General features: G+C 40.0%; 1 protein-coding gene across 2 annotated transcripts; it reads right to left on the bottom strand.

Moving 5' to 3' along the window:
- ccn6 (cellular communication network factor 6) lies at window positions 1–18400 on the bottom strand. 2 transcript variants are annotated; one of them, XM_038296494.1, is made up of 5 exons: window positions 18240–18400; window positions 10100–10379; window positions 5971–6207; window positions 1721–1914; window positions 1–721 (listed from the first exon to the last, which is right to left on the bottom strand). In XM_038296494.1, the coding sequence occupies exons 1-5, from the start codon at window positions 18285–18287 to the stop codon at window positions 440–442; spliced, it is 1041 nt and encodes a 346-aa protein (XP_038152422.1). In that variant the 5' UTR covers window positions 18288–18400; the 3' UTR covers window positions 1–439. The 2 variants fall into 2 exon arrangements, with proteins under 2 accessions (XP_038152422.1, XP_038152423.1); XM_038296495.1 differs by having other exon boundaries at window positions 1721–1893; window positions 18240–18397.
- Between the last annotated feature and the right edge of the window lie 6323 nt (window positions 18401–24723).

Genomic DNA, 24723 nt, shown 5'->3' with positions numbered 1-24723 from the left:
TTTAGAATCCAAACACTGTTTAATTTAAGGTCCATTGAGATTTTTACTATAACGATACATCTGATATACAAAGAACAGGAAACAAAAATGAAGTCCTTCCAACCAAATTCAGGTAGAAAATAAATAAAACTGACTTTTCCATTCAGTGTTTTATTTTAGAGGGTTTTGTTTTAACTTGATTGGTTCCAGACCAGGGAGGCAAATACAGGGAGGAGAAAGTGAAATGAAGGCGATAACGTTGGTTTATAACCAGTTAGATTTAGAAATGAAGCCATTTTTAGAGTCACAGCTTCTTCTTATTGCACAAACATGTCCCAAAGAAGGAGCTCATTAAAGCTTTTCCCTTCATTTAATGATTGGTTTCAACCATTTTTAAGTAAAGAAAATGTTTTTTGGTTGGCGAATTTCTTATTGCTCATTGTCTTTTTGTAGCGGCTTCTTAAAGTAACTGCAGGTCAGAGAACATGTCACCTGGATCAGTGCACTTCCTCTGGCACACGCAGGATGTGATCCACTGCATCTTCCACTGGATACTGGAGCCTGTTTTACAGGTGAACTTGACTTTGATCATGCTGGACTTGTTGGGGACACAGCAGCGTTTATCTGTGCAAACACCGCAGTAGGTGGGTTTAAACTTCTTAGTGCTGGTGCAGCCTGAGAGCTTCAGTTTCTCTGCCTTCTTTGCTTGGAACTTTGGTCTGCATGTCTTCCCCTTCGGCACCTGGATAAAAAACACAGGCAGGTGTTTTTATGAGTATTGATCAAGCATCTATACAAATTACAGTATATAGTTATATGATTCAGGAATTCAGCTTTCCATGCTGGGTGAACCTAATGATGGGGAGAAATGCTGATATACGGAGTCAATTTTATTCCATTATTGTTGAAAACAAAAAACAATCCAGAAATCGAACTTTGAAAAATGTTAAGTTACAAATTTGTTGTTTTTTTGAAGAGATTAAGAACTCATTAAACTCAATAACAAATGAAACAAAATTGAAAATCCAAAATCAGTATTTTAAAATACTTTTAAATACTTAAAAAAAAATTTAAAAAGCGTTTGAAAAAGAAGTAATATGGAAAAATACATAAAAAATGCAAATCTTTCAAAACATTAAAATTACTCTGAAAATCTTTAAAGTTTTATATCTGGATGGCCTTTTTTTTTATTTTTTTTCCATTTACAAAACATGCTCCTTATAACAATAATGGAACAAAATTCAACCATATAGACCCGACCTTCTACTAAGAGGACGAGTCATAAACCCTGACTGACTAACAAGCCTGCTGCTCAGATTGTATCCAAGCATATGGCCTGAAAGAAATAGTTGCAGAAGCAACATGGGAAACCACAACCTTGAGGAGATTGTGAGAAAAAGCCCATTCAGGCTTTAGGGAGAAATCCATGCAGCTGAAATCGTGATTTATTCAAGCAATTTATTCAAGCTGGTGAGAAAAAGACAAGATCAGGGCTGAAGTTCTGCTATTCAGCTGTTGCTCTTATTGTAATACAAAACGAAGATAAAATCTGGGTCTTAATGAGCTATGAGACATAATGATACCAAATATAATCAACATAAATGAACAGAAACATTTGAATTATAAATCATTGAGGCTGATTCTTCTATATAATACACAAGTTCCTATTTATAAACAAACTTTTGAATGATCTTGATGCACCAGTGCATTAAGAAGACTTTGAGTGAGATAAAGCCATCACCTTGACAGTCCTAAGCAAGCTTTTCTCACACGGTCGCAGCAGGCACAGGCGGCGGTCTTTTCTCATCTCACATTTGCCGTTGTCGTTGCTGACGCGTACCGAGATGCCCAGGCCGCAGGTCTTGGAGCAGGAGCTCCAGGGGGTGGTCTGGACCAGGCAGTTCTTCTTCCAAGCTAAAGGAGGATCCCTGTAAGCTTTCAGTGTTATAGTTAAAGGGTGCTGTGTCAGCAACACCCTGCAGGGCGCCCTGGCCTGATCACAATCACAGCTCACAATGAGAAACACAGAGATGGGAAAATGTCACCAAGGAACTGGACGTAGATTGCAAACAAGGAACGGGATCAGTAATGGAAATTTGGATAAAAGTGCAAACCAGGAAGGAAACTTTGGAAAAACTTTTTATAAAAAAAAAAAAAAAAAAAAAAGATTTTGAGTCACTTTCTCAGATTTGTTTCAAATTTAGATGTTTTTTTTTTCTTGTTTTTCAGATAGGGTTTTTTCTTTCTTTACAAACTGCGTTTTAAACATTTTTGTCGGTAAATATGCAAATCAAGAGCATGCTTTTTAAAACTATTTAAAAAATAGCACTATTGCAATACTGCACTACAGGTGCTGGTCATAAAATTAGAATATCATGAAAAAGTAGATTGATTTCAGTAATTCCATTTAAAAAGTGAAACTTGTATATTATATTCATACATTACATACAAACTCATATATTTCAGATGTTTATTTGGTTTAATTTTGATGATTACAAATGACAACAAATGAAAATCTCAAATTCATCATATCAGAAAATTAGAATATTGTGAAAAGGTTCAAAATTGATGGCCCCTGGTGCCACACTCTAATCAGCTAATTAACTCAAACCACCTGCAAAAGCCTTTAAATGGTCTTTCAGTCTAGTTCTATAGGCTACACAATCATGGGGAAGACTGCTGACTTGACAGTTGTCCAAAAGACGACCATCGACACCTTGCACAAGGAGGGCAAGACACAAAAGGTCATCGCTAAAGAGGCTGGCTGTTCACAGAGCTCAGTGTCCAAGCACATTAATAGAGAGGCGAAGGGAAGGAAAAGATGTGGTCGAAAAAAGTGTACAAGCAAGAGAGATAACCGCACCCTGGAGAGGATTGTGAAACAAAACCCATTCAAAAATGTGGGGGAGATTCACAAAGAGTGGACTGCAGCTGGAGTGAGTGCTTCAAGAACCACCACACACAGACGTATGAAAGACATGGGTTTCTGCTGTCGCATTCCTTGTGTCAAGCCACTCTTGAACCACAGACAGCGTCAGAAGCATCTTGCCTGGGCTAAAGAGAAACAGGACTGGACTGCTGGTGAGTGGTCCAAAGTCATGTTCTCTGATGAAAGTAAATTTTGCATTTCCTTTGGAAATCAAGGTCCCAGAGTCTGGAGGAAAAGAAGAGAGGCACTTCATCCACGTTGCTTGAAGTCCAGTGTAAAGTTTCCACAGTCAGTGATGGTTTGGGGTGCCATGTCATCTGCTGGTGTTGGTCCATTGTGTTTTCTGAGGTCCAGGGTCAACACAGCCACATACCAGGAAGTTTTAGAGCACTTCATGCTTCCTGCAGCTGACCAACTTTTTGGAGATGCAGATTTCATTTTCCAACAGGACTTGGCACCTGCACACAGTGCCAAAGCTACCAGTACCTGGTTGAAGGACCATGGTATCCCTGTTCTTAATTGGCCAGCAAACTCTCCTGACCTTAACCCCATAGAAAATCTATGGGGTATTGTGAAGAAGAAGATGCAATACACCAGACCCAACAATTCAGAAGAGCTAAAAGCCACTATTAGAGCAACCTGGGCTATCATAACACCTGAGCAGTGCCACAGACTGATCGACTCCATGCCACGCCGCATTGCTGCAGTAATACAGGCCAAAGGAGGCCCAACTAAATACTGAGTGCTGTACATGCTCATACTTTTCATGTTCATACTTTTCAGTTGGCCAACATTTCTATAAATCCTTTGTTTTTATTGGTCTTCAGTAATATTCTAATTTTCTGATATGATGAATTTGAGATTTTCATTTGTTGTCATTTGTAATCATCAAAATTAAACAAAATAAACATCTGAAATATATGAGTTTGTATGTAATGTATGAATATAATATACAAGTTTCACTTTTTAAATGGAATTACTGAAATCAATCTACTTTTTCATGATATTCTAATTTTATGACCAGCACCTGTATTTGCAGAACAGAAATCTATTAAAATATTGTTTTTTTTTGGAAAAAAAATACAATTTGGAAAAATGTAACTGAAAATGTTAAATCTATTTTAAAAAATTTCATTTTTCTACATTAAAAAAAATCAGTGTGTTTACCAAATTTCCATTTAAAAAACATGTTTTTCCATTGGAACAAGATTCACTTTATAGACGTTTAGACTTCAGACACTTAATGGAACCTCAGGAGTTGTTGGCAGATTTTAGCAGTTTATAACTCTGGTAAGGAAGTAAAAAGACTCCAAATAATCTAAAATCGTCCATTCTACTGTGAGAAAATAGTCTACATGTGGGAAATAATCACACAACAACTTCTGCACAATCAGACTAACGTTGAGGTGTCATGTGAGTAGCGCTTTGCTCTCTTAGAAAAAACGTGAATGCTAGGCTGGCATTTGCCAAAGAGGAAGTGAACAAAGACCAGAACATCTGGTTTTGATTATGTTCCTTAGAAAAACAGATATTTGGAGAACAGAGCAGAGGACATGTTTGGCAGAAAACCCTGAGAGGCTCTTGCTATCTGTAAAGAATGGAGGTGTAGGTATCATGGTTTGGGGATACTTGGCGTTTGCAAGACCTGACCATTTAATTCTGCTGTTTTTTAGAGGTTTCTTATAGAAAATCTCCCAATATCTGGAGTGAGTCAGGCCCACATCTTGATACGGAGTGATGTTTCCAAGTTTGAAGACGTTTCCCTTCCCATCCAGGAAGATTTTTCAATTCAAACTGTCAGTAATAGTGTTGAGTTTGAGGTTTGATACAGGAGCGCAACAAAGCTGATCTTTATATTGAGAAACCAAACAACCTCTCCACAGACGCATGGCCCAACACAGAAGAGCGCATTCCTCGGGACAACACTCTGTGGTACATCTACACCTTAGCGACAAAGGACATTCTTTGGAGGACCAGAATGTTCACATTTTGGACAAAGAAGACAGGTGGTTTGAGAGGGGCGTGAAGGAAGCCATCTATGTTAAGAAAGAAAAACCAACCTTAAACAGAGGGGGTGCAGATTAAGCTTTCAAAAACCTACAATGCAGCAATTGAGTTGATTCCTTCCCGTATCATTGCAGCCCCAGTCCCTGTACAGGAGAGCGAAAGACCTCGCCTATTCAGCCAGGCCAACAATTCCCTTTAACAACCCCCCTATCAGACAGTTAGACGGTGATGGGGCATTGCAGGCTAACTAACAGACCAAACAACCCCCATTCCTAAGGGGTGGACCCGTTCATCCGTTTCAATTTGCATGTTTTGTAAACAAAAACAAGGCTTTGTTGGGCTACTGTATAAAACCCTGAACTCAATGCTATTTTCTGACATTTTGAATTGAAAAAGCTTCCTGGTTGGAAAGAAAAACGTCTTCAAACTTGGAAACAAGTCCAGTGGATTGTTTTTAATTTTCTTTCTTTTTTTTGTCTTTAAAGAATTCTACTATTCTTAGCCCCAACAGGAGAAGATGCTGTCGCCTGAATTTAAAATGGAAAAGACCCCTCAGTCATCCCACAGCTGCACGTAGGGGTTGCTGCTCAGGCTGATGCTAGAGGTTGCAAACAGAAATAGAGTTTCACAGGAAGTTATGCCACTAAAGAAAATAAAACTAGCAATGAGAGAGCAGGACGTCCTGACACCTATCACAGCTAGAGAACACCGTACTCTTTACATCCTCTGTTAAATTAAAACAAGTTGGTTTTATTTTAGTGAATAATGCAAATTCATGGTTTTCTTTTGGGATGACTGCATATTTAAATTGACTGTATCTAAACTATCCAAAGGCTCAATGGGACCATTGGGGTTTTGCCTGCAGTATTATAATAATACCATATAAAGTGGATGTTCTGAAATCTGAAAAACCTCTGCAGGTTTACTGTGACAGGAACAAAAGCAGGTACCTTCCACTTCAATCCCTTTCACACTTTGCATGCTGTTGCTAAATGCAGCTGGACAGCGCTTCCCATTAAGGCCTGCATGGCCAATCATTTACCACGAACACGCACCTGTCATGTATGTAGTCTCCTGCTGGTGTTTGCTGGGCTTTGGAGCACTTTGAAGACTGGCTGGTCTGTTACTCATCAGCGGAGCTGGGCCTAACATACCAGCGGGCTTCTGAATGAAAGCAGGCGTGCAGCCGATGGCTCCAGCAATGCATGTGCACTTATAGAGGGGGCTGGGCTGGAAAGTTTCTCCGTTCTCATAGTGGAGCCCATTCAAGTCGCAGCCAACCGCCATCATGTCTGCAGGAGAGAGAGGGGTTCATGTGGTTTTCGTTTGAGCTCAGTGTGAATCTCACGGTTCTTCTCATGATAAATAGGCTCTTTATAAAGCATGTTATGTTATTTCTATCAGCACCCTGAGTACTGTGAGATTAAGAGTTAGTTTCATCATTTAGATGCAAGAAAACCGGAGTGGGGTTTCTTTCTTCATAACTGTACATTTTTTACAACAAATGTTGTAGCATGTATTCGGTCATAACACTTTCAAAGAAGCAACCTTAAAGGGGTGGTGGGGGGGGGCTTAACCCATAAACTATAACAGTATTTCATTTTTCATTATTTTTCCAAATGAAGCAAAAGTGCTTAAGCAGAAGGTAAAACATTAACTCAGCCTTCACTTGCATTTTTATTTGGAAAGAAGGAGCCAGATTCTGCTGATCAAATGCGGATATATGAAGAGATCATCAGTAAATGTGGGCACCTCTAATTTTTGAGTAACATGGCTTAACGTTCCATGGTTTTTCAAGTCGGAATCAAACAAATAACACATTTTCTGTAAAAGAACCACAACCTTATTTAAGGAGAAAAGATCAAAGCAGTGTTTTAAGAATATAATGTGCCTCAAACCCAGCAGGGTTCCCGCGGGTCCTTAAAAAGTCTGAAAAGGCATTGAATTCTTCAAAATAAAACTAAGGCCTTAATTGGTATTAAAACGTCTTAAATCAGTCTTTCGTAGGTCTTAATTTTTAAAACATCATAAATAGGATTATTTTTATTGGGATTTATTTTTGTAATCTAATTAAAACGTTAAAATTGACCTTTTTTTTATTTAAAAAAAAAAATGGCTTGCCGGAACCAATAAAAGCGTCGTTGCGGCCGGAACATTTGGGAGATGCGCCATTAACTTTTTGTCTGGAAAATATGAGCAAGTGTAAATGTAACCAAAATTGGCTCCAGCCAAGAGTTTTCTCCATGGCTAAAACCAGGGAACATACATGAGGCTCAGTGGATTTTATGCAAGAAGTCATTCAAGCTCAGAACGATGGGAATTAAGGCGGTGGAGTCGCACATGCAAAGCACGAAACACAAAGCGTCAAAATGAAGTTACCAAGAAACATCTGGTATTTCTCAGTTTAGTTCCACCCTTGTTTCTGCAACGCCTCCACTTATCACCAAATCAAACATACTAAGAAAACGAAACAAAGAAAAATAGCTGCAAAAAGACTTAGCACTGGTTATGTTGTGGCTTTAAAACTGATTTGTTTTGTTCCCTGCTAAAACAAAGTTTGTGAATTCAGTTAAATAATTGTTCAAATATATCTGTCATTTGTGTGTTTTTAGCTTTCTTCCTGTATGGGAAGCTTTTCAAAATTAGAAACATTAGTGCAGTGGTTTATGTTAAAATAAACCTTTGGGTTAAGTTGTCACAAGCGGGTTTTTCTTGTGTTTCTGGTGAATTTGGTCTTAAATGTTTATTTCAAATGGCATTAAAAAGTCTTAAAAAGTCTTGAATTTAACTTGCCTTATGCTGTAGAAACCCTGGTTACACTAACGGCCACCCCACTCACCAGTGTAGATGTTTACTTTACTCTTTATGATTTCTACAGGCAATAGTAAATTCAAACCCTGAAATTATGGCTTTTAGTTTCAGTGCCACCCTAAGATATTTAATGGCCCCATCTGGCCCCCTCTACGAAACAGTGCTGGAGGCACCACTGATACCATGTGAAAATCCAGCTGGTGGAGAGCTTTGCCTATGTTGTTTTTACAGTTAATACATTTGAAAAAAATACCTCGATAGATCATTTGAATTTTATAGATAGTTAAAAGTGAGGGAATCTGTCTAAAAGCTACAGTTAAATAACCACTGACCAGAGAAAGAGAGCAGTGATTAAAAAAAAAATTGCTGCAGCCTTGAAACAAAGGCTGTACAGAAAAAAACACAGAGTATGGCAGGCCGCTTTAACACAAAATCATCTTTATCACTCTTAAGTTCCAGATATATGAAATGGATGTATGATACAAATACAAACCAGATAAATAAACATATGTCCAAAACCAATTTTCTAATGTATCTGATTACATTCCAACGTGTATAAATGATGTCAGGATTACCATTAAGTTTCACTGAGGCTCCAATTCATGATATCTGCAATAAAAGACTGCCTCTCTAAAAGGTATATTCCACAGAAGATTAAGATTAATCAAAAGATCAAAAGATTAATTATTACTAATCATAAAGTACATTTGAGGTGTCTTGTTTTTTTCCTTTTGTCTATTCTATAATATTATTTATGTGACGTGTTAGTTGAAGATATCTTAGATGTAATCCAAGATATCTGAAATTAAGATACTAGTTGATGCTGAACGTATTTAAAATCATCAAATTTTCTTCCAACAACCTTTTTTCTTCTAGACAGCTTTTTATGTCTAGTAAACCAGTCCCAGACTTACATAAGATTTTGGTGGAAGGTACAAACAGTAAAGCGTTTTAGCTATTTCTGCGTTTGTTGGTCAGTGGTTTGCAATGTCAGACCCAGACATGAGCGGTTAAACCTACAGCTGCTTATTCTGTTGCAGTTTAACAGAATCCAGAATGTAATGACAGATTGTCAGACCATCTTGATTTTATGCAAAACCCATCTTCCAAATATATTTAAATCATTCAAAATGTGGTTAGAAATTAATTTAGGCATGAATGAACCTTGGGGTTGTAGAACATTACTGTACTTGCATTATGGGTGCAGCCTTTAGATGTTAATCCTGGGAATTAAACTCAATGTATAGTTACTCAGATTTAGCCTCAAGCATTAAATTCATTGAACACTGATGAACTCACATGAAGAGTTCAGATGACTTCAAGTACTTTTAATAAATGTTAGATGTTTATCAGATGCATGTGAATGAAAGTAGAACACATTCCTAGATTTTCTCTGATAGTTTCCCGCTTTGAAAGCTCCCCTGAGAGTAATAGATCTAAGACATCCCTGCAGGCTTTTTCACACCTGCGTGTTTTTGGATTATTTTCGGCTGAGATTCTTTTTGGGTTTGAGCTTTGCTCCAGGCAATGATTCATGTGCACACCCTACCGAAGCAATACCTAGTTTGCTTGCTTGCTTTACATTGCATTCCGTCATTCACACGCTAATAGTGGTAAGCTACATTGTAGCAACAGCCGGCCTGGGGCTCACTGACAGAATTAGGGCTGTTGTCCACAGGCACCAGCTCTCTCTTTGACCAGCAACTGCGATAAAACTGACCTGGGGTTCAAACCAGCAACCCTCGGGTTGAGGAGGAATTTCTGCATCCTATGCCACTGTTGTCCCACTGCTCTCTGCTGATGGCGTGCAAGTCTAAACCCGTGCTCTAGGTGTTTATACTGACCTGCTGGTACAGCTTCTCAGTGGGAATTAGTTTAGAAAAGTATAAAAGTGAGAACAAATAACTTATAAACCCCAAAAATGCCTGTGTACCCTATTGCAAACATTATTTCCCATCAGCTTAAATTTGATTCTTGCAAAGTTTTAGACTCAAAAGGATAAAACAATAAAGGTTTTGTACCATAAATGTAGAGTTTAACTCTATAATTTGCATTATTTTGTGTCTCACCTTTTTCTGTTGTTTCTTTTTCTGTCACACTCTCTTTTAATGAGAAAGTGACTGATTTGTGAATTTAAAGAAAAAGTCCAGTCATCAAGGAATAATCAATGAATCATTATTTATACCTAAAACTAATACGTTTGCGGTGATTTAATGAATTTAGCATTAATCAGTAAAAAAATAAAAATATTTTTTCCCGATCAATGAGTCTGGGAGCGGCCATTTTTGCCTAAATATAGTAACACCTCACTCCTGACATCTTCCAGCAGTGACGTCACGGTGCGGTAAGCCTAGCGTCATTCTCCACACTTACATGCACACACTCCAACCTCATACCGAGGCTTGTCCGCTGAGAAGTCACAGTACATGCCCTTGTGTGGGTCACACACGTCCCTCTCGTTGCAGCGCTCTCCTATCTGCCGTGCACAGCTTTTGCAGCAACCACAGCCATCGAGGACGGAGCTCACGCCGGGGGCACAGTAGGGTCTCTCACCACACTTGCAAGGCCAATGACAGAACTGCCGCTTCTCAGCCGGCGCCTGTCCTCCTCTTGCTGCCGGCAGTTGCCCGTTCCTCTGAGCATCACTGATGTGCTGCATTAAGGGGAGGAATAACATTAATTAAGAACTGTTTTTCTGTAAAAGTAAAAAAAAATATCCACTGGACTTTGTTTCCAAGATTTGAAGACGTTTCGCCACCTCTCCAGGAAGCTTTCTCAGTTCAAATGTTCTAATTAAGAACTGGTTTTAGCTTGTTTTATAACACAGGGCTCTCTTTAGAGGTACACTCAACCTAAAAAGTCTGTCAGCCAGTAGAAACAGTCAGATTTGTAACAAATGCAGACCAGTGAGGATGGACTCTGAGCGGGGACTAAATAGTGGACTTTATAGTGAACTCAGTTAACTGACCGTTCAGAAAGATCATCACTACTTCTTGCTCCCTGTTTACATAACACAGTGAATGCACCATCTTTGTTATTAGTCGCTGCTACAACATATACCATGATGCTTTGCAATGAGAGTTCTTTCAAAGCAATCTGGGATATATCTGCTCATCTAGTGACCATGGATGATCACTACTTTTCAAGACATTCAGACACTAATCCAAAATGGCATAACCACTATATAGTGCCCTATAGAGTAGCAGCCATTCAAAATAGCCCTTTTCAGTCAAACCCCAGCCGAATGACAGCCCACTTATGTCCAACTACCAGGGAAACTCCCTCCAACTTCCAGCCACTGGATTGACCCCCTCTTGTATATTTTATTACTCTGACTCCACCCTTTCACTGAATTACAGGGTCTGACCAGGAGATGGCGCTTCTCTTCAGATCTTAATGTCCACAAATAATGACAAAAAAATATTTTGGTAGAAATATTGATGTTTAAAAAGGAATTGTAGGAGACAAGCCAAGGACCAGCCAAGGACCGGACAAGGGACCATCAAGAAAAGTGGGAACATTTTGAATGGCTACTACTGTATAGTGATTAGGGCGGATGATTGCAGAAAGCCTTTATGCCCTGCAGGCAGCCGTCTTGGTTACCCTTTGGGATCTATTATCCTACTATCAGATCTTGGTTAAGAGGACAGTGACAAAGACTTGTTCAATCATCTGCCATTGGAGCTGAATTGTAAAGGCTGATTTATGTTCAGAAACTATGTCGTCTGCGTGTGTGTCACAGTGAACACAGATATGCCCCCCCGCCCCTGCTGCAGATACTTTGGTGCACCTTTCCAAAATTGTAGGTGACCTCAGACAGTGCTGCAGACAGGAGGCCTCTGATTGGTCAAATCTACATCCACTCTACACTTTGCATATTTCCTGTTTGATACCTTACCGGCTTGTTTTGTTTTCTATGACCTCCATTTTGGAAAACGACTCGTGAAGATGGACCAGCTAGAAGAGCGAGGTGTGCGAGAACGCTGGGACCCTTTTTCGCACAAAATTCTCCTTGGATTTTTCCACTTCCTCACCGCCTCTGCCATATCTAGACCCACAGCAAGTTCCTGATTGTCCCTCTTGCGGGGGGGCGTGGAATAACATAGCACAGACCACGCTTCAAAATTGGGCATAAATCAAACATATCTGCTTCATACCTGCGACAAACTGCTGCGGGACTATAAACAGCCCTTAAGGCTGTGGTGAGCGATCAGAAAACACTGAAGTAATACTCCTTCCAGGACATTGCTGGGTGAGAGTATGCTAGTAAGTCTCGTCAGGTTCCCACTGGTTCGGGTGGCGTGGTGTGGAATCTGTGCCATCAAACTTCTAGAATCAGGGTGGACGATACCAGCAGCAGTCTATTTGCAGGGGCATTTTAACAATATGTGCAGGTAATGATCTTTGGTTGGCCCTCCTGATGACTACCATTGGTTTAATCTGATGTTGTATGACTTTATGAGAGCCTCTTATGACATTCTCCACACATGCTTTCATTGCCAACAATCTGTCAGGGTTATTAACTTGTTTTTCATAAAGTGTGATTACAACACACTTAGAGGCACTTAACTTAAACTGTCAAATGAGGGAAAATGTGACAAAACATATAGTCTGTCTTCCTTTACACTGCTAAGCTCTGCTGCTACATGCCTGATAATCGACCTGTCAGTTAGGAAACATGATTATAAAAGGAAAATGGCTTGTACCTGTTACACCACAGATCCCTCAGTATTGTTTGCAAAATCCTTTGAAGGTTAGGATTCCAGAGCAGATAGGTACATGCCCAAGAGAATAAATGCGCTCCTAATGTTTGCTAATCCCACACCGAGATGCTGGGTGAGGGACTGTAGCTGAGAATTAGGATGAAGATGCCTCTCAAATGTATTCTTCAAAAGGATAAAGCCATATTCAGCTTGGAAGATACTGATATTTCAGTGCATTGATGAAGTATCCAAATGAGACTGGATTTAAAAGGACTGGTGCCCTCACTACAGAGGCTTACTTTATGCTCACATATGTCAGCTTTTGATTTCCTGAATTGATCTTTGTATTCATCCATCCATTTTTCATCACGCTTATCCCAAGCAGGTTTGCGACAACCATCCACACACACACTCACACATAAAGAGAATTTAGAGAAGCCAGTTAACCTGACAGTCATGTTTTTGGACTGTGGGAGGAAGCCGGAGTCCCTGGAGAGAACCAACGCATGCTCAGGGAGAACATGCAAACTCCACACAGAAACATCCCGGCCCAGGAATCGAACCCAGAACCTTCTTGCTGCAAGGCAGCAGTGCTACCCACTGCTATTGTATTGTTTCATATCTATGCTTACATTGAAAATAGCTTTGATATTTTTCGATGCAGCCAATAAAAAGGCAATGGATAAAACTGTCCTATTATTTTTAAAGGAATAGTACACCCAAAACATGATTAGCCTTAATTTTCTACTCACCCCCATGCTGAACAACACCCTGGAGTACTTTTTTGATATCTCAAATGCATCTGGAGATCTGGGAGGCTTCTTGCTGTCTGCTGACATTCAAATAATGGAGGTCTATGGTGCCCGAGACAGAAAGGTCCATAAAAGTCCACAAAAAACGTGTCAATATTCCTCCATACTGCTCGTCCAATGTATTCCAAGTGTCCTGAGTGGGTAGCATCCAGAATTTACTCGAAACAAAGTCATTTAGAATGTTTTTAGAGCATAAACAGTAGTGTATAGGATTTCCTGAAAGCGCGTTCAAAGCGCTACGGAAACCGCGGCAGACCAACCCAGACGAAAGTGCGCATTCAGCTCAGCAAAGAACTCATGCTCTTCCTCAACACTGAAGTCCTCAGACATTTTTCTTTCGTTGTTTCTTTCTTTGCACAGGTAAACAGCACATTTCTTCTTCTACGCTTGCATTATCGGCAGAGCAGACGCTGAATGCGCACTTTCATCTGGTTTGGTCTGCCGTTTCCGTAGCGTCATGAACGTGCAGGTGCGTGCTTTCAGTAAATCCTATACACTACTGTTTATGCTCTAAAAACATTCTAAATGACTTCGTTTCGAGTAAATTCTGGATGCTACCCACTCAGGACACTTGGAATACATTGGACGAGCAGTATGGAGGAATATTGACACGTTTTTTGTGGACTTTTATGGACCTTTCTGTCTCGGGCACCATAGACCTCCATTATTTGAATGTCAGCAGACAGCAAGAAGCCTCCCAGATCTCCAGATGCATTTGAGATATCAAAAAAGTACTCCAGAGTGTTGTTCAGCATGGGGGTGAGTAGAAAATGAAGGCTAATCATGTTTTGGGTGTACTATTCCTTTAAGTGCTGATGAAGATTCTCAGTCATCCTGGTCATGGTCATTCCGTAAAAGTAAAAAAAATCCACTGGACTTGGTTTCCAAGATTTGAAGACGTTTCGCCACCTCTCCAGGAAGCTTTCTCAATTCAAATGTCTGGATCTGCAGTGAGTTTGAATGTTATATAGACAAAGCCTTGTATTGCTTGGAAACATGCAAATGGTAACCAATGAATGGGTCGTTTGGTTCCATTGTTAGCCTGTAATATCTGAAACCTGTCTATGATTCTGAGGGTCGGTCGTTAAGGAGGGGCATCGTCGTTAAAAGGGGGGGATTGTCTCCTACCTGAAACCTGTCTATTATTGTTAAGGGTCGGTCGTTAAGGAGGTATTGTTCACCGGCTGATGCGGGTAGGTGGTACAAAGCACCTACCCCTAAAGGAATATTATTTTTAGGCTGCTTCAAAATTGTTATTATTTTAACGATAAACCGCAAAAGATGAGACATTTTTCTAGTAGATGCATCATGTTGACAGATACGTTTTCAAACAGTTTAGTGAGTCAGTCAGTTAGAAACTACTCCTTTATTGGTCACATGACTCTCTTGAAACGACACGCGTACCGATACAGTATTTGGCTTCAAGGGCTTGACGCATGCAGCGACAGATCGCTGTTAATGGACCCATCACTAGTTATAGGTAATTATGCATTTTTTTAATCAATATCTCTACATTAAACCTACAAGAACTCATCTCTGCATTTGGGTCCTCAAGCAAGCTCACCCCCCATGTTTGCAAAGACTTTCTTATTCAATCCATTATTTGAAACATCAATACTTTCACTCTGTAGTTACCTTACCTGCCTTCATTGTGCCACTGCAATGGATTTTATATATGTATGCAAAGTGCTACAAGTTGTGTTATTAACAGCAGCCCTTTGTATTCATCCTTCCTAAAAACTGTCTCAAAAGCACAACATAGATGATCAATTTTGACAGAGATTACCTGAATTGTTTCAGTCACTAAAGTGGGCTTTTCTTTGGTAATGCCATAGAAATCAATAGAATGTCACGATTGTAGTCCCGGTAGCTGACCTGATTACTCACTTCATTCACCTGCCGTTCCCTCCCCGCTCTCTAATTATCATTCATCTTATTCAACTGCTTCCTCTGCTATATATACGGTTCAGCTAGGACCAGATCATTATTCGCTTGTATTCTTGTTACTTATGTTACTTATGTTATGTTTTCGTGTCAGTTATTTAAGTGAAACAAACCTAAATAACTGACATGAAAACATAACACAAATAAACAAAGAATAGAAGAATAAGTAATACGAATCCAAGCGAATAATAATCTGGCCCCGATAGCTGGGCTGAACTATATACACTATATTGCCAAAAGTATTTGCTCACCCATCCAAATTATTGGAATCAGGTGTTCCAATCACTTCCATGGCCACAGGTGTATAAATTCAAGCACCTAGGCATGCAGACTGTTTTTACAAACATTTGTGAAAGAATGGGTCGCTCTCAGGAGCTCAGTGAATTCCAGCGTGGAACTGTGATAGGATGCCACCTGTGCAACAAATCCAGTCGTGAAATTTCCTCGCTCCTAAATATTCCACAGTCAACTGTCAGCTGTATTATAAGAAAATGGAAGTGTTTGGGAACGACAGCAACTCAGCCACGAAGTGGTAGGCCACGTAAACTGACGGAGCGGGGTCAGCGGATGCTGACGCGCATAGTGCGAAGAGGTCGCCAACTTTCTGCAGAGTCAATCACTACAGACCTCCAAACTTCATGTGGCCTTCAGATTAGCTCAAGAACAGTGCGCAGAGAGCTTCATGGAATGGGTTTCCATGGTCGAGCAGCTGCATCCAAGCCATACATCACCAAGTGCAATGCAAAGCGTCGGATGCGGTGGTGTAAAGCACGCCGCCACTGGACTCTAGAGCAGTGGAGACGCGTTCTCTGGAGTGACGAATCGCGCTTCTCCATCTGGCAATCTGATGGACGGGTCTGGGTTTGGCGGTTGCCAGGAGAACGGTACTTGTCTGACTGCATTGTGCCAAGTGTAAAGTTTGGTGGAGGGGGGATTATGGTGTGGGGTTGTTTTTCAGGAGCTGGGCTTGGCCCCTTAGTTCCAGTGAAAGGAACTCTGAATGCTTCAGCATACCAAGACATTTTGGACAATTCCATGCTCCCAACTTTGTGGGAACAGTTTGGAGCTGGCCCCTTCCTCTTCCAACATGACTGTGCACCAGTGCACAAAGCAAGGTCCATAAAGACATGGATGACAGAGTCTGGTGTGGATGAACTTGACTGGCCTGCACAGAGTCCTGACCTCAACCCGATAGAACACCTTTGGGATGAATTAGAGCGGAGACTGAGAGCCAGGCCTTCTCGTCCAACATCAGTGTGCGACCTCACAAATGCGCTTCTGGAAGAATGGTCAAAAATTCCCATAAACACACTCCTAAACCTTGTGGACAGCCTTCCCAGAAGAGTTGAAGCTGTTCTAGCTGCAAAGGGTGGACCGACGTCATATTGAACCCTATGGATTAGGAACGGGATGTCACTTAAGCTCATATGTGAGTCAAGGCAGGTGAGCAAATACTTTTGGCAATATAGTGTATATAGCAGAGGGAGCAGGTGAATAAGATGAATGATAATTACAAAGTGGGGAGGTAATGGCAGGTGAATTAATTGAGTAATTAGATCAGCTACTGGGGCTGCAATCATGACACAGAAAGCATCTGCAGCCTTCTTTGGTTCTTTGGATCGAGGGTCGGCTTAGCGGTTTGGTCACATCAGGGTTTTAAAAGATATGACGGGAATGGTGTTCTATTATTGTTGCAAGACAATGATTTGTTTGTAATATTTTCTATTAAATCATATTCTATTTTCTCAAATTTGAATTGTCGAATTTCTTCTTTTAAGATTTAGTTTTGCAAATTGCAAATTGTTTTCAAAATGTATTTTAAAGATCTCTTTACTTTTTCTGTACTTTGGTCCAAACACAAACACTCCTTATAATGTTCACGTTCACCAGAAAAAGTGCTATTGCTGAGGTCTAGCAGACCAATAGAAACGTGTCCCTCCAGAGGAAAGCCCGCCTCCTGAAGGATAGACAATGTGATCTGGAAAACCCAATTTGAAAAAATTATATTTGTAAAATTCAAACTGAAAAGCAGAAATTTTAATAAAAACAAAGTATGAAAAAAACAGAAAACATATATATATACATTTTTAGAGGGAAAATACGGAAGAGAATTAGGGCCACTAAAAAAAAAAAAAAAAATTACTGATTTTATTTCAGTATATTATGAGAAAAGAGTCTGAATTCCGACTTTAATCTCAGAATTCTGACTTTTTTCTCATATTATTTTGAAATTAAATTTTCAAAATCAGGTAACTTTTCCATTTTTAAAGTTCCATTTGTGGATGGCATTTTTTCCCTCAAATTTCCTTTTCCAAAAGGTGTTCTGTGATTGCAACAATAATGGATCAAAATGACCTCCACCGAACAGCTCCAATCTGGTTATCTGGCAGAGATCATGGAGATCTCCAAACCTAAAAAGCCCAATGCTTCTACCCCTTTAAGCTGAAGGTCTGGCCTCTCACCGCTTCGTCCTTCTGTTGCTTGTTTTATACCAACTGATCTAAACTAGTGCTGAGTTGTCTCTCTTCCAAACAACATTGTTTACTATCATTATCAAGCGTCTCCACATGTGCCATATCTTCCCATGGTGGACCAGAAACCTCCACCTGCAGCATCCTCCTGTCTGCATCAAGGGTTTGTGTCTCAGAGCAAAGGCTCCGCTTTGCTTCGTTTTCATCCAGCTGCTGCTTGTTGCTCTAGTTCTGCAGAAAGCTTTCCAAAGGTCACTGAGGGTTATGCCAAAAATCTGAAGCCTGTCTGTCAGCTTCAATGAATGACGATGTGAAAATGGGTCTATAGGAGCTTTTAATGCAAAACCCCTAAGAACACAACATTCCCTTACCTACTCTGTGGAAATAAAGATTAAACTGGTTCATTGACCAAAGTCTGCATAGTGAGACTTTGGTCAATGAGTTAGGAATGTTTGTATGTTTATTTAATCACCGGCTTTCCTGCTACATAGCAAAGCATCTCTAAGGTGTTTCCTCCTTAAAGATGGATAATGAGTGACTCCTGTCCTCCTGAGAGAGCAGAAAAACATCTTTCTCTTCTTACCTGCTGAACAGAGATGAGCAGAACACAGCAGCTGAGGAGTGATAGCATCTCTACAGGATGAAGGTTGCTGTGAGCTCCAGAAGAGGACTCACAGGGTGCTGGGGGAGTCAGAAAATGGGCTTTAGGGTGGTTTGGACTGGGCGAGGGAGAGTGGAATGGGCTGGGATTGGGTGGGGAGAGATCGGAGAGCTGACCTTTTGGAGAAGGGGACAAAGCACCTCTCTGTCTCCTCTGCAAACACACCTTTTCCTTGCCTCACTGATCCAGAAGGGAAATATTTGTCTTCATAACTGCTGGGTGGCTCCGGGCCTTCAGGTCCTGCCCACTTGTTTATTCTAAGTCTGTGGACCTCACTCAGATTGATGGTGGTGGAAGTAAGAGCTAAATCTGTACGCCACGTTGCAAAGCGCACATTTTTTACAAGAGATGCAGAAACTGTTCAATGTAACGTGGTTTCTCGTCTGAGTAAATCCAATCAGTGCTTCCCTGTCTGGTTAGCGGGATGCGTTAGCTTCAAGTTCCAAACAAGACGTGAGCTGAAATATATCTGAGCTCACATTCTGGCAGTATTCCCACTGAGTAAACACTCTACAGGGTCTCCACATGAGAAGATGCAGCTTCTTCTTACTGTAAGGCTGATCCTGGTCTCACTGAGCCAACATGTTGGCTGGAACAAGTATAGCAGATTCCCTTCAAAGAGGTCGGAAGAGTCCATTGTGAGCAGAGACGTTAAGAATGGATTGGGTCACCAACACAGCAATCAGAGCAACCTATAGGCAACTCCTGTTATTGTAAAGGATGAAGGCCGGCACAGGAAGGTGAGTTTAAAGTGGATGTGTTAACCTTGGTCAAAGCTCCACACTTAGGGCTCTGTCACACCTTGCTGATTTATTCAGCATATGCCTGATGTCCTAGAATATCCTAAAAAGCTGGCATATGCGGACGTTTCTATTTTTTTCAATTCTGGGCAGAGTCCAGATCTAGTGTCCAACGACACCCTAACTTATGCATAATGCACGGCAGCATAATGCCCATTGGCATTAAGAAGCATCTGGTAAAGCTGCTCCCATCAGGCATATCACTGCTCCTGAGGGGGGCAGCGATGCACCCGCCCAGTCTGCATAAAAAGATGTCTTTGATCGCGGTATTAACCCAGCTGCTGTTTACCGCCCGCTCAAAAAAAAAAAAGGAAAAGAAAAAAGAAGGAAAGAAGGTTTTTGTTGGCAGTCTGTTGGCATGTCTGTTGGTGGTGAGCATAAACTTATCACCCTCACCTTCTGGATCACCCTATGATGGGGATGAAGTCTAGAGGAGAACTGACGGTTTCCTCCTGTGAACCCCCTTTATACCAAAACGCTGCCAATACGCCATTATACAGTAGCTGGAAGTTAGAAACATGTTCAGTGGTCGTCTGGAACACGTCAAACACTTTGATATGTGTTGGAGAGAAGTTCTTGATAAGTTACACAGAAGTTATGCATAAATTACTCAGAGGTTTTGATTAAGCCAGACGCCACGACTTATGAGTAATTGACACTTAACGTATGTCAACTGTAGGAGCCATTTATAGTTGTTGGTGTTTAGGTATGGTTTGTTTCTGGGTTATTTGTTTTTGGTGGTGGTGACCTATATTCTGCTCTACCATTGGTGGCGGTGTGGAGGGGAAGGCTTTATAGGTAAGACGTGAGAGGGCAGAAAGGGTTTTGGGTGACGGGAGGTCATATGGTTTTTACCGCTTTCTTTGTTACACAATAGCCTGCGTCCTCTGGTTAAATTCTGTTATATTCACATTCTTCATAACTACCTGTCCATCTCACTTGTTGTAAAGACCGCCACTCGGATTGTTTGGAAAGTTTGTTCATATACAGTACAAACGTACTTCAATAAATGGGAACACCCATACCTTATATCCTGGTTTCGACATCCTCTTTTAAGCGCGTTAAATTCTAGATTCCCCACACCCACAAGCGACAAAAAGGTGGTTGATAGACGCTACATCAACCATCAGACAACTGACCTGGAACTTAAGGCCCACCTATGGCATACACTGGCATACATCGAGAAATTTTGAGTATGCTAAAAAATTCCAGAAGTACTCGCCATATGTTGATGTGTGCCAGCATATATCAGTGTGTTTCGGCGTGCTCATAACTTATACAAAACGTACCCATAACTTATCCAACGTATGCCAGTGTTTTGGTCTAAATTGTCAAGGTGTGACAGGAGTTTTAGCCTTTTCATCCACTCATGGGGAAGTAAACAGCTCGAGCTTCCACAAGCCGTTCAGCCAAAACACTGTTCTTATTATAATGGGATCTTTCCTCTGCCTTTGATACTGTGGACCGCATACTGATAAACACACCTGGGAATTTGTTTGGGTTCACTGGTGTGGTGTTAAAATCGTTAAAGTCATACTTTACAGGAAGGTGATTAAAGTCTGTATACAGGTCCTTCTCAAAATATTTGCATATTTTCATAACGGTAAAGTTCATTATTTTCAATAATGTAATTATAAAACTTGAACATTCATATATTTTAGATTCATTCCACACTAACTAAAATATTTCAGTTCATACAGCTCATGAAAACCCAAAATTCCTATATATGTTGTCCTATAGGATCTGTATTTGGGCTGAATCTCTTTCTATTGTACTTTTTCCCATTTTGTCAGATCTTGAAGCGATACAGGAATGTCTCTCCTAATCTGTGTGTTGATGTTTAACTTTACGGCTCTTTTAAACTCTTGAAATTTCATAAACCATCTGACCTCAGCCACTGAAGGTAATGGTAGGAAGGTAAACTGATTTCAGATAATAAAGTAAACATTCTCTGTGTTGTTTTTGATCAGGACCTGTCATTTAAATCCCATATCAAAGAGGTTTCTAGATATTGAAAAAAATAGAAATCTCCTGTCCAGGACTGATGCTGAGAAACTAGTCCATGCATTTGTTACTTCAAGGCTGGACTATTGTAATTCTTTACTATCAGGAAGTCCACAAACTGTAGTTAAAAGCCTTCAGCTGATCCAAAATGCTGCAGCCAGAGTTCTGATGAAAATTAAAAACAGAGATCATATCTCTCCTCTCCTGCTTCTCTTCATTGGCTTCCTGTTAAATCCAGAATAGAATTTAAAATCCTCCTTCTCACATATAAAGCCTCAAATGGCCAAGCTCCATCTGATATCAGAGAAATAAGAAACTTTAGTTTCATTTTTGAAAGTTCTTCATCCTTTCAGCAACTTCCTAGAAAACCGGTTTTATATAATTTTCTATCATCTGAGAAACATTTAATTTGAGATCACGGGTGTAAGAACAGGAATTTGGAAAAATTATTTTGTCTCGTTTGGACTATTGCGGGGGAAACCAATTAAAAATCAGCAGGGTCCGAATAAAGAAAAAAGGTCCAGAGACATTTTTAATTATAATCTGTTTTTTACTTAAACATGCTATAAATTAAAATTTTAAATAAAAAATATAAATATATATAAACAAAAATAAAAAATATTTCCATTTTAACATTTTCAAAAAACTGTTTTTTGAAGTAGAGAACAACAACCTTTCAGTTTGGTATACAGACAATTTCCTGATTCATATATTTGATAAAACACCTGAACTGACCATTACCCGTCTTAATGTTGGCAGTGGGCTTTATGCTGCCCAGCGAGGCTTTAAACCTGGGTTTGAATGGAGACTAAGCCATTCTAAAGCACATATCAAGGAGCTCATTCTGATCCTGGATCCAGATTTATTTTTGATTCTGTTCATGGTGGAGAATCCTGCTTCACAGCAGCAGGTTGAGCCAAACATCCTCTAAATGTTCAAGGTCATCTTTGAGCACCATTTCACTTTTCTTTCACCAGTTCACCACAGTTCTTCCAGCAGTCCACACTTTCTCTGCTCTCTTTTTCTCATCATCTTCTCCTTTTTTCCCATCGCCCGGCTTGCCACAGTTAGCAGCAGCAATCCAGACTGACACACGGATCACGTGCAGCCTGGTGCTGGACGCTCCGTAGGGCTATATTACCAGGAGAAGCGGTGCAAGGGAAGTTAGACACTGTTGTCAGACAACATGCGGTAATTTATAAATGTTTTAAATCAGGACCCACCTGCTGGCTAACCCGGACCAGGACTGTGGTCCGCTAATCCGTGACCTCAGGAGTATTGTAACAGACTTTTTCCCTGGTCATTAAATATGTTTGAAATCCAGACTCTTAACAAAGAAACAACAGAAGAGAAAACTTTACTCCTGCTAAGGCCTCCTGTGCAAGAAATTATATACATTTTAAGCTTTGATGCTCATTTTCAGGCCACAACATGGCCAAAATCATATTAACTCCTGCATAATACCTTATTGATGTCTTACTGTTCCCCTTATTGCCTACTGTAAGATCAGCTGATCAGAGATTGCTTGATGTACCATGGACTCACTTTAAAAGGAGTTAAAAGTCGAGGAGATCAAGGATCTCGGCGACGGCTCCAAGGCTCAGAACTCATTCCCCCGTGCATAAACTCCATTGACTTTAATAGACATGTCTATACAAATTTGCTTTTAACTAAACCGTACATGCATTTGTAGCACGCTTTAATTCTTGCTTTCATAATTGTTAAGCAATCTGTTTCTGCAGAAACTGCTTTACAAATTCACAAACAGCATATGGTGTGAATTTTGTTCCATTATTATTGCAGCACATTTAAAAAAAAATGCAACTTTGAAAAAAACTTCTCAATCAAAAAATGTTTCTGATTTTAGTTTTTCAAAATTATTTATTTTCTTACAACCTTTGTTTTATATCTTATGTTTATCAGTTTGTTGAATTTCATTCTTTGAAAATTGCATTTTCCAGATTACATTTTCTTTAGTTTTGAGGATGTTATGGTTCTCGCCTTGTGGACTTCTGTTTCAGTTTCTTTAAAGTCAGGCATACACCATGCGATTTTTTTCGATCGTTGCACGCAGCTACAGCTCAAACTGTACAACGAAACCTCAGGGTTTGAAAGTTCACAGCTTACGATGTTTATTGTCACGCTAACAAATGCCCAACGCTTTGATACGATCTACCTCCTCACTGTACGCCTAAAAACCAGGTGGGACTCAGGGCCGCAGTGAGACTAACTCGTCTATCCAGCAGCCCAACAAGTAGAAGAGCAATCTGAAGCTCACTAGAGTGGATCGCGTTGCCTTGACAGTTTGTGCAATTTTGTGCTGAAAGTCCTAAAAAGAAAATGTGACGACGTATTTGGACAAAGACATGGCTGAGCAAACATGGCTACTACGGTCTCTTAGTTTTACACTCACACCCCCACCATGCTTCTGGGTTTACATCTGAGAGGAAGAAGAAGAATCCTTGTTTGACCACTGAGCAATGTGCCCATGACCACCTTATGATGAAATTAACTCTGATCCACTCCTGCTCCCAATCTGCTGATTAGCCTGGTCTTTGTTCAGTCTCCCGTCTATACTCCTCATCTTCAGTTTCTTGCTGAGTTGGAATTCATGGGCTGCATCCTCCGAAGGCCAAATTAGTCGGCCGATTACAACATAGCACAGTGCAAAGGTCTGTTCGGATTTGAAGAATCCTTGTTATGCAGAAGGCAAATGCATCCTTCTTTTTGCCCAGTTTGAAGGATGGGTCCGCTGTATCCTCCGTAGGCTTGAATATCCCAGGATTCATTGCGAGACGTTTTTCCTCCAAGCTAGGAGGAAAAAGGTACTTGGCGCCGAACAGTGGTGAATATTGGAAGTGCAGTTTAATATAGTATGTGAATATAAGTATGTGAATAGTTCCGTCTGAAATTAATGAAAATAATTGTTTTTAAATGGTGATTGAGTGATTGTGGCTGTAATTTAAGGACAGATTCTAAGATATATGCAGTGTGGGGACTATACATCTGATACAGTACTACTGTTAAAGCTCCTTGAAAATGTTATTAGCACCCAGATGAGCAGTGAGAAGCGATGGAGAGTTATTGTCACTGGATGATTTAAATAATAAATATAATGCATAATTCTCATCCAGGCTATATGGGCAAATTATAAATTATATCCTAAAAACATTGATCAATTTAGTTCAAGTTTGCCTCAGTAATACTACAATTCCTAAACTTAAAATACATTTATTAAAGGAATTAAAATAGTGGACAAAAAATGCAAAAACAGCTTTTTAATAAAAGTGTCAACAAATGACTTATATCCTAAACCCATTAAATGACTTTACCCATTAAAGGAATAATCCAAAAAGGAAATCTGTGCACTGAGGAAAAAAAATCTTAAATTTGCTATTCCACCTAAAAAAAGAGATTCATTTCAAAACTTTAAATGACCTTAATCCTTCCAGTGTTGGGAAAGTTCTCTTTCTACGTGAACTAGTTCAAAGTTCAGTTCACACATTTTAAAATGAACTAGTTCAGTTCATAGTTCATAATTCAAAACCAAAAAATGAACTAGTTCATAGTTCTTTTTTTTTTTTTCATATATTGCTCAATTA

This window comes from Cyprinodon tularosa, unplaced genomic scaffold, assembly GCF_016077235.1.
Source record: "Cyprinodon tularosa strain WSP-4 unplaced genomic scaffold, ASM1607723v1 ctg370, whole genome shotgun sequence".
NCBI lineage: Eukaryota > Metazoa > Chordata > Actinopteri > Cyprinodontiformes > Cyprinodontidae > Cyprinodon > Cyprinodon tularosa.
Note: the sequence above shows the minus strand (reverse complement) of the source record. Positions and strands in the feature narration are given on the sequence as shown.